The following is a 13,666-nucleotide window of genomic DNA, read 5'->3' on the forward strand; positions in this document are numbered from 1 at the left end:
AGTTTTTCACGGGGATTGAGAATGACAGCAGTTGCCTTGCACCAAAGTATAAAATCAGGCTAAAAACCCTCATCGAGACGACATCATCAGACACAAAACCATCAACAGGAGAAATCCTGCTGGAAACAGATCAAGTCTAGTCAGGTTGGATCCAATCGGCATGCAGCCAACCTAGTCTGACTAACTAGGGGGTAACTGCACATTTTAAATCACTCAATATTGTTTTCAAGTTCATGTTTTTGGTAATAATTCCATTAGATTAGCGGTGAAATTGCAAGAGGTGTGATTCTCAACCTTTCGGACATTACAAATTGGTGAGCTCTAGCCAAGAGATTGAGTAAATTGACACAATGGGACAATCAGAGATAAGGCATAACTCTGAAGGCAAGACCGCAAAGGATTTACTCAACTGGTATGTAACAGGGAAAATCTAACTTTGGATTAAAAATAACCAGGAGCAAAATCCCGATGGAGAAGGCAGGGGAGTGGATGATAAGCTCACTCACAAAACCATGTTTCATGAAAAACTGCAACTCCAGCCAATGGCTGGAAAGGCATCAGGAATGGTTGCACATGCACAATCAACTCGTACTACAGCTGCTGGCACTTGCGTAACTGACCCTGCTGCCTTTCAGGTGGGCAGACAGTCCCGCAAGCGCACCCAGCCTGCAATGCATGCACAGCTGACACCTGTCCAGATGGTGGCAGTATTACACAAATCCGAATTTCTGCATAGCCTGGCTAGCTCATTTGATAGTTAATAGGGCTCTTAATCCCGGAGACGTAGTCTCAAGCCCCACATTGGGCCATGATCATTTAATTTAATATTATGTATTTTTTAATTCCAAACATTGAACAATTGTGCTGAATAAAGGCAGCTACAAAGCGTGAACAGGGGCTCCCCTGGAGAGACCTGCTACTACAAAACACCTTCATCTGTAGAAAATAGTAAATGTTAAGGAATAATGCACGATTTAGAAAGTCCATACATTTTGATGCTTCTCAAAGGCTTTTTGATGGCATCTGCAAAAATTCCTATTGAAAAAGCAATAACCCGATGTATTTCTGATGAGAAACTTAAAATTAATGACTGTCAAATGAACAGAACATTTTGGGGAACAGTCAATTCTAATTTGATTGTTTTAATTTACTCCTTAATAACATGTTTCAGTTTGCATCTCAAAAAACTTAATTTAGGCTGTCTGTCGAGTTGCAAATGATAAAATGAGTGAAAAGACACCAGATGCACTTTCTGCGACTGACACTACCTTTCACATGTGTAGAAAGTCCTTCCCCGAGTGTTGCTGCACAAATAAACACAGCCTTAATGAAAGCCAAATGATTTATGGCTTACATACCGCAATTGCACAAACAGAAGGAAAGGATGAGACAATAGGGCAGCACGGTAGCCTTGTGGATAGCACAATTGCTTCACAGCTCCAGGGTCGCAGGTTCGATTCCGGCTTGGGTTACTGTCTGTGTGGAGTCTGCACATCCTCCCCGTGTGTGCGTGGGTTTCCTCCGGGTGCTCCGGTTTCCTCCCACAGTCCAAAGATGTGCGGGTTAGGTGGATTGGTCATGAAAAATTGCCCTTAGTGCTTAAAATTGCCCTTAGTGTTGGGTGGGGTTACTGGGGATAGGGTGGAGGTGTTGACCTTGTGTAGGGTGCTCTTTCCAAGAGCCGGTGCAGACTCGATGGGCCGAATGGCCTCCTTCTGCACTGTAAATTCTATGTAAATAGATTTGAAAAAGGCGGAATCTCAAAGCCACTGCCTTATGTGCCAATTGATGGAAGTGGGGGATAAATTGTGGAGTAATAGTGGAATCACCAATGTACCAAATTAAACACAGTTGCCAGAATATCAACAAAAATATAAAAATTTGAAAGAAGAATGTAAGTATGCTGAGGAAAGAGCATAAAGGCCTGAGGGAGATAGCGGTCTGCAAATGGAGTTATATTGGGTCATACGTCATCTGCATTTCAAAGTCCACTTGAATATGACACGGGGCACTTATTGTTTGATGGGACTGGGAGACGCCGTGTCCTGATGGGACGCCTCAATTTGGAAATCGTCAGCCCCCGGCCCAGGCCCCACATTCTCTAGCTGTTGTCTCCTAAGCGATGATAGCTCTTAGGAGACATGCAAAGCAATTGGTTGAACAACAGAACCATTGTGTACATATCAGGTTCCCTATACTGACAAACTGACTAACAATTAGCAAACATGGTGGGGGATGTACCAAAATTGGGGAAAGGAGACACCACAATCATGTTGGTGGTAGTAGAACAGGTTATATACCTGTCATGATGTGCAACATGTAAAAGTGTTGTTGGCAGCCCTGAAGTCAGAGATACATAACGGTTTATTAAGAAGAGTTCGGCAAGGGGAAGGTAATTTGGATGTATAAGGAATACAATTTTGCATGCTCTTGGGTATACTGTGGAGGCCCCATAAGATTAAATGAACAATATGAACCAGAATCCAGGAAAGCTCCCGGAAGCACTTAGAACAAAGAACAATACAGCACAGGAACAGACCCTTCGGCCCTCCAAGCCTGCACCCACCATGGTACCTGCCTAAACTAAAATTGTTTGCACTTACGGACTCCGTATCCTTCCATTCCCACCCTATTCATATATTTGTTTATGAGGAGAGGTTAGATAAACTCGGTCCCTTAAATGCCACTATCATACCTGCTCCCACCATCTCCCCAGGCAGCACGTTCCATATATTTACCACCCTCTGTGTAAAAAAACTTGCCTCGCACATCTGTTCTAAACTTTTCCCCACGCACTTTAAACCTATGTCCCCAAGTACTTGACTCTCCTACACTAGGAAAGAGCATTGACTATCCACTCTGTCCATCCCACTCATAATCTTGTAGACCTTTATCAGATCACCTCTCAACCTCCGTTGTTCCAGTGAGAACAGACCGCGTTTATCTAACCTCTCCTCATAGCAAGTGCCCTTTATACCAGGCAACATCCTAGTAAACCGCTTCTGTACCCTCTTCAAAGCATCCACATCCTTCTGGTAGTGTGGCGACCAGAATTGTACACAATATTCCAAATGAGGCCTAACTAAATCCTGCACAGCTACAACATTATATTCAATGCCCCGACCAATGAAGGCCAGCATGCCGTATGCCTTCTTCACCACCTTATCCACACATGTTGCCACTTTCAGTGATGGGTGGACATGCACTCCAAGATCTCTCTGCCTGCCAGTACTCGCAAGAGTTCTACCATTTATTGTGTAATTGCTACATGCATTGGACCTTCCAAAGTGCATTACCTCACACTTGTCCAGATTAAACTCCATCTGCCATTTCTCCGCCCAAGACTCCAACCAGTTTATATCCTGCTGTATCCTCTGACAATCCTCTCCACTATCCATAACTTCACCAATGTTTGTGTCGGCTGCGAAGTTACTAATCAGACTAGCTACATTTTCTTCCAAATCACAAAGGCCCCAGAACTGATCCCTGTGGCATGCCGCTAGTCACAGCCTTCCATTCAGAAAAGCACCCTTCGACTGCTACCCTCTGTCTTCTGTGCCCAAGCCAGTTCTGTATCCAACTTGCCAGCTCTCCTTTGATCCACGTGTGTATCTTTTGTACCAGTCTACCAATAGGTACCTTGTCAAAGGCTTTTCTGATGTCCATGTATACAACATCTACTACCTTTTCCCCATCTATCATCTTTGTTACTTCCTCAAAAAACTAGATCAAATTACTGAGGCATGACCTCCCCTTCACGAAACCATGCTGACATTCACTAATAAGTCCATTTGTTTCCAAATGTGAGTAAATCCTATCTCTAAGAATCTTTTCCAATAGTTTCCCTACCACTGACGTAAGGCTCACCGGCCTATAATTTCCTGGATTATCCCTGCTGCCCTTCTTAAACAATGGAATAACATTGGCTACTCTCCAGTCCTCTGGAACTTCACCTGCAGCCAATGAAGATACAAAGATTACTGTCAAGGCCCCAGCAATTTCCTCCCTTGCCTCCCACAGTATTCTGGGGTAGATCCCATCAGGCCCTGGGGATCTATCTACTTTAATTCTTTTTAAGATGCTGCTCTTTATTAATATCAACATGACTCAGAATATCTACACACTCTACCCTAATACTCCTCATCCACCAAATCCTTCTCTTTGGTGAATGCTGAGGCAAAGTATTAATTTAGCGACTCTCCCATTTCCTCTGGTTCCAAACATAGATTCCCTCCAAAATCCTTGAATGAACCAGCCCTTTCTCTGGCTACTCTCTTGCTCTTTACATATGTATAAAACGGCATAGGATTTTCCTTAATCCTGTTTTCCAGTGACATTTCGCAACCCCTTTTAGCCTTCCTAACTCCTACCTTAAGTTCCTTCTTACTTGCTTTATAATCTTCAAGGGCTTCATCTGTCCTAAGCCTTTTAGACCTTACAAATGCTTCCTTTTTCTTTGCGACCTGTTTACGGCCCATTTACAAACAGAATCAAAGTGCAGACTTGAACAGAAATAGACTTACTGGGGAGCAGTGCAGAAATTGGCTGAGGACATTGATACCAGAAGGCACTGATACCAAAAAGTCTTCCATTCATCAAGTTCAAGACCCAAAAGGAAACCAAACTGAACAGGAAATATAAAGGAGGACAGCCCTCATTTCTGAAGACGTAGGTTGTTCGGAGGTAAAGAGAAAGGCTAGCGTAACAGGGAAAATAAAAGGGAAATTACATGGAGTCGAAGTGCCCCATTAGGAAGACTCCCAGGATAAACGAGAGAATCAAGAAAAAAAAGGTGTTCAGCCTCAAGGGGGTAATGAGTGTTACAACTGCAAGGAAATCGTTCATTTTGCTTGAGAGGGTAGAAAAACCAAAGAAGGGAGCACAGGGAAAGTCCCAGCCTGAGCAATCCTTTGAGGATAAGATGATGAATATATTAAAGGCACACCAGGAGGTGGTGTAGCCATCTAAGGTGGCCACCTGCAAAGGACCATGGGAATTATGGCCAACCCAGGACTCAGACAGATACACAGCCTATGTGTATCTAAAACATAGGTAACCAGGCCTGACCGAAACCACCGCTCGTTTACATTTTAATGGCCCATTTTCCCAGGACAATAGAACTCCAATCAAGCAACCGGTACAGCCACAGGCTGATCGGCGCCACTCCCTTGCTCAGAAAGCACAACTGCCAAGGTCAATGAACGCTAAGGACCCGCCCAGCTACCAAGGCACCTGCCCCTTTATTGGCCGAAATCGAAGAGAGTGATCAGAGCCCTGTCGAACTATTGGGTCCAAAGTTAAGGACCGCCCCAAAGAGCGTGAAATCCCAGAGGGATAAAAGAGAGCACAGCCATGTGTTCTGTCTCTCTTGGATCCGGCCTGTGCCTACCTAATTGCAGCAGGAACAGCCAGCTAAGTTCAAGACCAATGATCGCTACCTGACGGATGAGCCCAGCAGAGACAGAGCCACTTTCTTCGAACCAGCCAAGTGAAATCCAGATAAAGGCCTTTATCCATTTGCACAGTGCCGGTCGCCCTGAAGTTAAGTATAGATTATTGTAGCTGATAGGTGTAGTTTAACTCGTAGTAGATATTGTGTTTGGATGTTGACATAACTCTTGTGTATGTAAATAACCCACCTTTTGAACTAACTAACTGGTTGTGTGGTCATTTGATCGATATAGGGGAAAGGCTTGTGGTTCACTGAGATAAATAAATAAAGTAACGTTATTGGCGAATTCTGACGGGACTCGATAAGATGTGACTTTGTCACTCCGAGAGAACCCACAAACTTTGAATCCAATTGCGAGAAAGAGAAAGAACCACAAGTGCAAGTCCCATATCGACCAAATAACTGAATTTTGGAAGTGTGTACTAACCCGCATGCGTACCTAACAGGAAGAGTAAGGTAAACTCGTTAGAATTGTGTACAACTATCAAGGGATTGTGAGCCGGAAATAGCTTAAGCCATATCCACTGTTCAAATCGCCGCCTTATTCCCCTGTCCTAAATTAAAAGTAGAGAAAGAGATAAGAGAAGTAATGGCCACTAAAGCAATGGAAAGATTGATGAATCCACAGGAACCCGAGGTCGCAGCGACCAACACAGCAGAGCAATGGGAGGAAGAGTTAAGGAAATACTTAATGGGGAAAGGATGGCCCCTTTGGTCGAATTTTGCCGCTAATGATGAGTCAGGTCCAGGAAAGATAGGACAGGCTTGGTGGGAGAACCTAAGCGAGGTCCACAAGAAAAACGTAGGGAAAGTCAGAAAGCCGATGGCAATCGTGTCCTGTTTGGCACAGTTGCGAGGCACAGAGGAGGTCATGAAGACGCTCCATAGGCAGTTAATTGAGAAGGAAGAAAAAAAGGAGGGAAACAGTAACGAAAGCGAGAAGATGATTGAGCAACTCCGGGAACAGTTAGCAGCTAAGGACAAGGAAATGGCCGATGTAAAACGTGCATATCAATCTTGTCTAGTTCACCTCAGTAGCTTCCAGACCCAGTATGATCAAGCCTACCAAGATACACAGCGCGCAGTCCTGGTAAGAGAGGAAACAGAACAACAGGTCGCCCAGCGAACGAGCAAATGCGCAGATTTAAAAGCAGTTTTGAGAGCACTCCGCAACTCCACTAAGGAACAGAGGCAGAGTACCGTTGACCATGTTAAATGCCGACAGAAGATAGAAAAGTTACAGCCGCTACTCTCAGTATAGAATGGCTTCAGGTACACTTTCGGGCAGGCTTTAGATGAGGAAGATGCTCCCGATTGGCAAGAGTTAAATGAAAGCGCTCAAAAATATGTAGAGGACACGGGAAATCAAAATCGAACCCTCCACGCCCCAAAAAGAAAAGCACCCGCAGCACCGACTGCACAGGCAGCACACACCCCCACTCACAATTCAAACCCATGAATCTGCTTACCACACAACGCAGGTCATCGGATCAAGAGGAGCCAGATATCGTTTACACCACCCCACTATCCATAACCCAATTAAGAGACGCTTGCACGAAAATTATTCCATTCCAGCCCACCGCAGACCCGCACAGCTTCTTTGAGGAGGTGCACCAACAAAAAGTTATGTATGACCTAGATGAGAAGGAGGAAGTAAAGCTAATAGTTATGAGCCTTAGCCAGTCCGTAAGGTCAGCTTTGCCAGAACCCCAAAATGTAGCAGGAGGAACCCTATAGGAAATGAAAACGGCCATATTAGATGCCATCGGGTATAACAAAAGGAGATCCAGTCAAGGGTTTAAATCACTGCAGGCAAAAAAAGGGAGAACACCCGACCGTGTTTGCTGGTCGTCTATTGATTCATTTCATGGCAGTCTACGGACAATTGAACCGCGCACACCTAAATGAGGAGGACACCACTAAATGGTCCCGCAGCTTAGTCTCGCATGCCACAGGCGCAGGTCAAAAGGCTTGCGTAAACTTCGATCCCACAGAACAGGCACACAATGAAGCATGGGTACTGAGGCATTTATCTAGAGCATGGGAACAGTCACTGCAGGAACAGATACAACAGAATGGCCAGGAAGCCACCATGCATCCAGTTAGGGCTAGTCAGTGACCCACATGGATAAACGAGGGTAGAGGAGAAGTCCAATATCCCAGGGAACCATACCCAAAGAAGCAATACACCAGAGAGCCTGCTCCACCTTATGGCCCCGGGGGTCATGTTACAACTGTGGGCAGTCAGGACACTTCGCCCTAGATTGCAGGAGACCCCCACCACCAGCTAGACTAGCCCCCAGATATGAAAGAGAACACCACCCACAGCAGCTACAAGGTCCCAGCTGCCCCATGCAAACTGTGAGCGCTTACCCGCCACTTCTCATGGCAGGGACACCTCAGCAATGCCACTTCATTTTTGTTTCTCTCCTCTTCGGTCACACTACACCGACTCCATGTGCTAGTTACACCCCAGGCCCAATGTGATTGCGGCTAACAAATATATAAAACTGGCCGCCCTGAAATTCGGCTGGTTAAGATAAGCCTCAACCACCACTGGTTGCAAGTAAAGAAAAGACTGGTTGAAGAAATTGTCCGACCACTCCCCGCATCGACCACAAGCTGCGAGAGTCTCTGTACCTTAAAAATTAGCATTTCTTGTCTCTCCAAAATGGTAATTCAAAAAAAAAAAATGAGGGAGTCACAAATGATGACAATCATAACGGGTAATTGGAGCAAGGAGAGAAAGACTAATAAAACGAGATATTAACCAAAGATAATAACAGATATTATGCTTGCATCCCCAGGATTACCCGGAAAACAGAAAACACAGGATGAAGCAAGGACTGCTGACATGCGTTTGGATCATCGCTGGACTTCTGCAACTGCGCACGCAACGGATTTTTGTTACAAACCCCACACCAGCCCCGAACATGACCACCCAACAGGCCACCACCAGCCCGGACACTACACCACACAAAGACAGACATCGAAACCCCACCTGGTGCGAAAACATTGCCAGATGGAACACCCCTTTTATACATAGTAGAGGCCCTTCTAGTAACTGCAATAATCTACAGTGTCATTCAGACACTCCGACTCCGTAAATGGCGAGCAAAAGCCTCCCGCTCCCCGATATTTACAGTCCGAGCCCCCTTCTTTGGAATTCAACAAAATTGAACTCATGTAACAATCGCTGCTAAAAATAAACCATGTACCTCTTTAACTTTATTAGGATTAAGTAGAAATGTGATGCTGCTGTTTTAAATTTTGTACTCAATATAAGTTCTTTGATATTCACCAGCAGCATGAGAGTAGCTTAGATAGCGTTAGCTAGAGATCAACTGTGCGGATAAATTAAATGTTATAGCGATCAAAATTATAGTAACCGTTAGAGATGGATTAATTTATGAATGTATTAATGGAATATTAGGTAAATGTCCCAAACCATAAGATAGAGTAAAGTAGAACCTTGCCTTGACCAAGGGTGACCGGTCCACCAAGGATGAACAGGGATCAATAGTGTGATCCACCACGCCTCACGTTCAGGATCAAAAGGATGGAATATGGCCATCTAAGATGGCCACCTGCAATGGACCATGGAAATTATGGCCAACCCAGGCCTGGCGATGACAAAAGGAAAGACAAAGGAAGTTGAGCGGTGGCCTTGCTCAGGAGGGGATGTAATTGACTATTGCACAAACTGCTTGGTATGTGAACAAGGAAAAGTACAGCACAGGAACAGGTCCTTCAATCCTCCATGCCTGTGCTAATCATGTTGCCCGAACTAAAAAAATACCTTTCGCCCTTACTCGGTCCGTATTCCTCTATTTCCTCTCTATTCATGTACCCATCCAGATGCCTCTTAAATATTGCTAATGTGACTGCTCCCACCTCATCCTCTGGCAGTGCGTTCCAGACACCCACCATCTCGTGCGTGAAAAACATTACCCCACACATCTTCCTTAAACTTTACCCCTCTCACCTTGAACCTGTTCCCCATTGTAATTGACACTTCTGCCCTTGGAAAAAGCCTTGACTATCCACCTTGTCTATCTCGCTCATAATTTTGTAGACCTTTATCAGGTCCCCCCCCAGCCTCTGTCTTTCCAGTGAAAATAATCCTAGTTTATTCAACCTCTCCTCATAGCCAACACCCTCAAGACCAGGCAACAGCCTGGTGAACCTTCTTTGTACACTCTCCAAAACTTCCATGCCCTTCTGGCAATGTGGAGACCAGAACTGTACACAATACTCCAAATGCAGCCTAAGCAAGGTTTTATCCAGCTCCATGATTTCCCAACTCCTGTACAGTTGATGAAGGCAAGAACATCCTTCCTTGGATACGGGGCCTAAAACTGCTCACAATACTCGAAATGGGGTCTGACCAGAGCCTTACACAGCCTCAGAAGTACATCCCTGTTCTTATATTCTAACCCTCTTGACATGAATGCTAATATTGCATTTGCCTTCCTAGCTGCCGACTGAACCTGCATGTTAACCTTCTCTTAAGTCCCTTTGTGATTCTGATTTCCTAAGCCTTTTCCCCATTTAGAAAATAGTCTATGCCTCCATTCTTCCTACCAAAATCCATAACCTCCCGCGTTTCCACATTGCATTCCATCTGCCATTGTATCATTCCACCAGCTGTTATGTCCCCAAAGCATCAGCCTGATCCTCTGGTTACTAGTCCATGCCACCAATGTCCCTCAGCGAAGATGTCGAAGGAAGTATTCACCAAATGGAGACTGCCAAACAGAATGGATCATTATCAGGGACCACTGAGGCAAACAGGTTAGGCAGGCTACTCTGACACTATTGGGAGTAAAAAGGAAGTGGCTCTTCTTCAGAGCTCTGAAGAAATCATACAGACTTGAAATGTTAACACCCCACGGATATGCCAGACCTGAGGTTTTCCATTATTTTCTGTTTTAATTTCAGGATTCCAGCGTCTGTAGTATTTTGCTTTTATTTTAACGACGACTTCATCCCTAGGTACAGATCATTTCTCACATCCTGGTGCTGGTACAATTAGTAATGGTGGAATACCTACCTATCGACCTGGCTAGGTGGTCAAACAAGCATGGGGTCAAGAAGAGAAAAGATTAATGGAACTATATCTAAACGACAATCTGCAGGGTCATCAAGACTCAGTGTACAAACACATCAATAGTTCTTAAGCTACCACTTAAAGGAATAACAGAGGCACCTCGGGGAGGCCTGTACGAATATGGTTTAAGATTGGTTTAAATTTGCTGTGGAAATGAGCTGACAATTCTCAGAACATGCTACCAAGCACTCAAGAAACCAGACTGTCAATCAAGTGGTTCAGAGGAACGAGGCACGAGAGCAATTGCCATGCTGTCAAACCTGTCGCAGACTGCCAATCGAGTGGCTCAGAAGGATTGAGCAAAAAGGTAGTTGCCATGCAGACAAAAGTAAATTCAGGCTAAAAACCCTCATTGAGATGGTGCCATCAGAAGTGCGACCATCAACAGGAGAAATCCAGCTGGAAGTGGACTGGTCCTGGTCAAATCGGATCCAATCAACCTGCAGTCAACCAAGTTTGATGAACCCAGGGTGATTGTATGTTTTAAATCACTGTATTGTCTTCAAGTTTATGCTTTTGGCAATAAAGCGGTTTGATTTGTGGTGAAATTGCATCAATTGTGATTCTCAATCTCTCAGATGTCACAGGATGGATAAAAGAATACCATAGAGAATGGCTCTGATGTCCAGATTCCATTACTTTTTTTTGTGGTATTGACTGAACTTGTATTGGTGGAAATCTGAGTTTTCAACAGTCATTACACAGTTCACCATTTTTTGGTCCAGAAGTTAACATTCACAGGTTCCAAAATAAGATGTTCACTGTCATATCATTTCTAGGATGACAAGGAGCATTTCATTCCTCTCCCCTCATGTTCCATGTTATTGCAAACGTTTCAACATCTGTAGATTTTATGTAAGCCAGGTTGACTTGTAAAAGGTACTTTATTGTTCAGCAATTTCAACTCAACAATTCAAATCAAATTTGCACCATTCCTCCTTTGGTTTGGTTAAATATCAACATTAGAGTTTAGTACAGCAATGAATTCAACAAATATGTCATGACATGGTACTTCATCGGCTGTCGTATTCTAACATGGCTTTAACAAAATGGTAGCCCTATTTATGTAATTAAATCATTCGGGGAGTTTCTATTAGAATAAAAATGAAAGCATTTTCAGTATATAATAATCCAGGGCTGACTGCACCTGGCTTTCTATCCCTTAATTTGGTCCATAGAATATTTCTCCAAGGCAGTATTATCCCCCAGCTTTCTGCTGAGTGCCGTAATCCTAACAAACATATTGCGAAAGATTAACTTTCAGGAATTCTGCAATCTGCAGTGCCCTAGAACGATGCAAAGACTGCATCTACACAGTTGAGATCCTGAACAGAGTCATAACATTTTGGGTCATTGTTATATGAAGTCCACACAGCTTATCCACAGGTAAAGGGAGAGAATAACACTACTGGGTAAATAATTATTCGATTTTAACTTTGAAAAATCAGAAATGTTAATACTGTAGTGTTAGTAACATTTGCAATCCCAATCATCACCATCAATCAAATTACAAATAAAATCTCAGCAAACAAACCTCACACATACCTTTGGTCGATAGAAGATGGCAGGCACTGAAAGCATTGAGACAATGATGAGGACATCAGCACTGCAGCTCATGTCACATGATACTATCAACATCTTTGAGAGAGCGGGATCTAGTGGAAATTCCACCATCATCCTTCCAGTTGGAGTTAGACTACCTAGAGGCAACACAAAAAACAAAAATCATTTAAGATATTACGGAGTAACGGAGTAAATTAGTGTATTTCATTTGTTCCTAGTGGTCTAAATTAAATTGACCAGATCAAAGGATTGATAGGCATTTACGTTTCTAATTATCAAAATATCAAAAAATAAGTTTGATTTGACAATGCGGTAGCACTCACTGATGGCATGTGAATACTCTGTACCACAAAGCAGGGGTAGATGCAGGTTTGAGTTCCCTGTTGTTAACTGCCTGATTCATATTACATAGATTACATAGAACATACAGTGCAGAAGGATACTGTTCAGTTAGGATTCAGTTAGGGATACTGTTATAACCTGCCTATTTACCATTGGCTGGGGACTACTGACAATCCCACAATCCTGTGGGAGTATGAGCTTCCCCAATGAGGGGGGCAGAGAAACCATTAGTAAACTCCTAGTATCAATAAAGCTGGCCAGTTTAGGAACCGGCAGGAAGGAGTGTGCAGCAAGGGAAGTTGCTGCTGTTATATATATTATATATATATAATATATATATATATATATGTTATTGTAAATAAATGTTATTACTTTGTATCCTTAAAACTCGTGCTGGATTCTTCGTGGCCCTCACAAAACTGGCGACGAAGGTTAAAGTGAATAGCTGTCTACACTGCTGAAGCCATCTCCCTGGATTTTTGTTGGATACAGGTTGGAAGTTGTTTTCTATTATACCATGCCTCTGTACGGACGTTTGGATGTTTTTGATGCTGCGCTGGAAAGCTGGAACCAGTACACAACGGATGCGTTACTATTTCCGGGTAAACAATATCACCGAAAACGAGCGGCAGGTGGTCACATTGCTCACCGCCTGCGGCCCGCATACGTTTGGGGTGATTAGGAGCCTTACGTACCCAGCTGCGCTGGACACCAAAACGTTTGATGAACTTGTGAATATAGTGGGGCAACATTTTAACCCAACCCCGTCCACGATAGTCCAGCGTTACCGGTTTAATACCGCTGAGAGGACCCCTGGAGAATCCCTTGCCGATTTTCTATCCAGGCTATGCAGGATTGCGGAGTACTGTGACTATGGTAACAGAAATGTTACGCGACCGTTTGGTTTGCGGTATTAACAATGCAGCCACCCAGAGAGTTGTTAGCTGAGGCAACATTGACTTTTCAACAGGCCATTCAAATAGTGTTGTCCCGAGAGAGCGCAGAACGAGGAGTGCAGGAGATACAGGGAATGGAAGTGCATGCCTTGGGGCGCAACCCCTTCCGTCCGAAAACGTCCCCCACACACTCCTGCGGTATCTTGGGCGAGGCAACGTCCGGACCGACGCCAGTGGCCGTCGGACATTCCTCCCCGAAGGGAGCATTCTCCAGAACCAATGGATGAGGAGCCATGTCCATGT

At 44.1% G+C, this 13,666-nt stretch overlaps 1 protein-coding gene across 1 annotated transcript in view; it reads right to left on the minus strand.

The window, feature by feature from the left end:
- The window catches only part of dhx38 (DEAH (Asp-Glu-Ala-His) box polypeptide 38), a 223,892-nt gene that overhangs the window by 67,951 nt on the left and 142,275 nt on the right, over nt 1–13,666 (minus strand). The window contains exon 21 of the mRNA XM_072517951.1: nt 12,108–12,262. Coding sequence (XP_072374052.1) covers nt 12,108–12,262 — 155 coding nt within the window. The remainder of the gene's footprint in view (nt 1–12,107; nt 12,263–13,666) is intronic.

This window comes from Scyliorhinus torazame, chromosome 10, assembly GCF_047496885.1.
Source record: "Scyliorhinus torazame isolate Kashiwa2021f chromosome 10, sScyTor2.1, whole genome shotgun sequence".
NCBI lineage: Eukaryota > Metazoa > Chordata > Chondrichthyes > Carcharhiniformes > Scyliorhinidae > Scyliorhinus > Scyliorhinus torazame.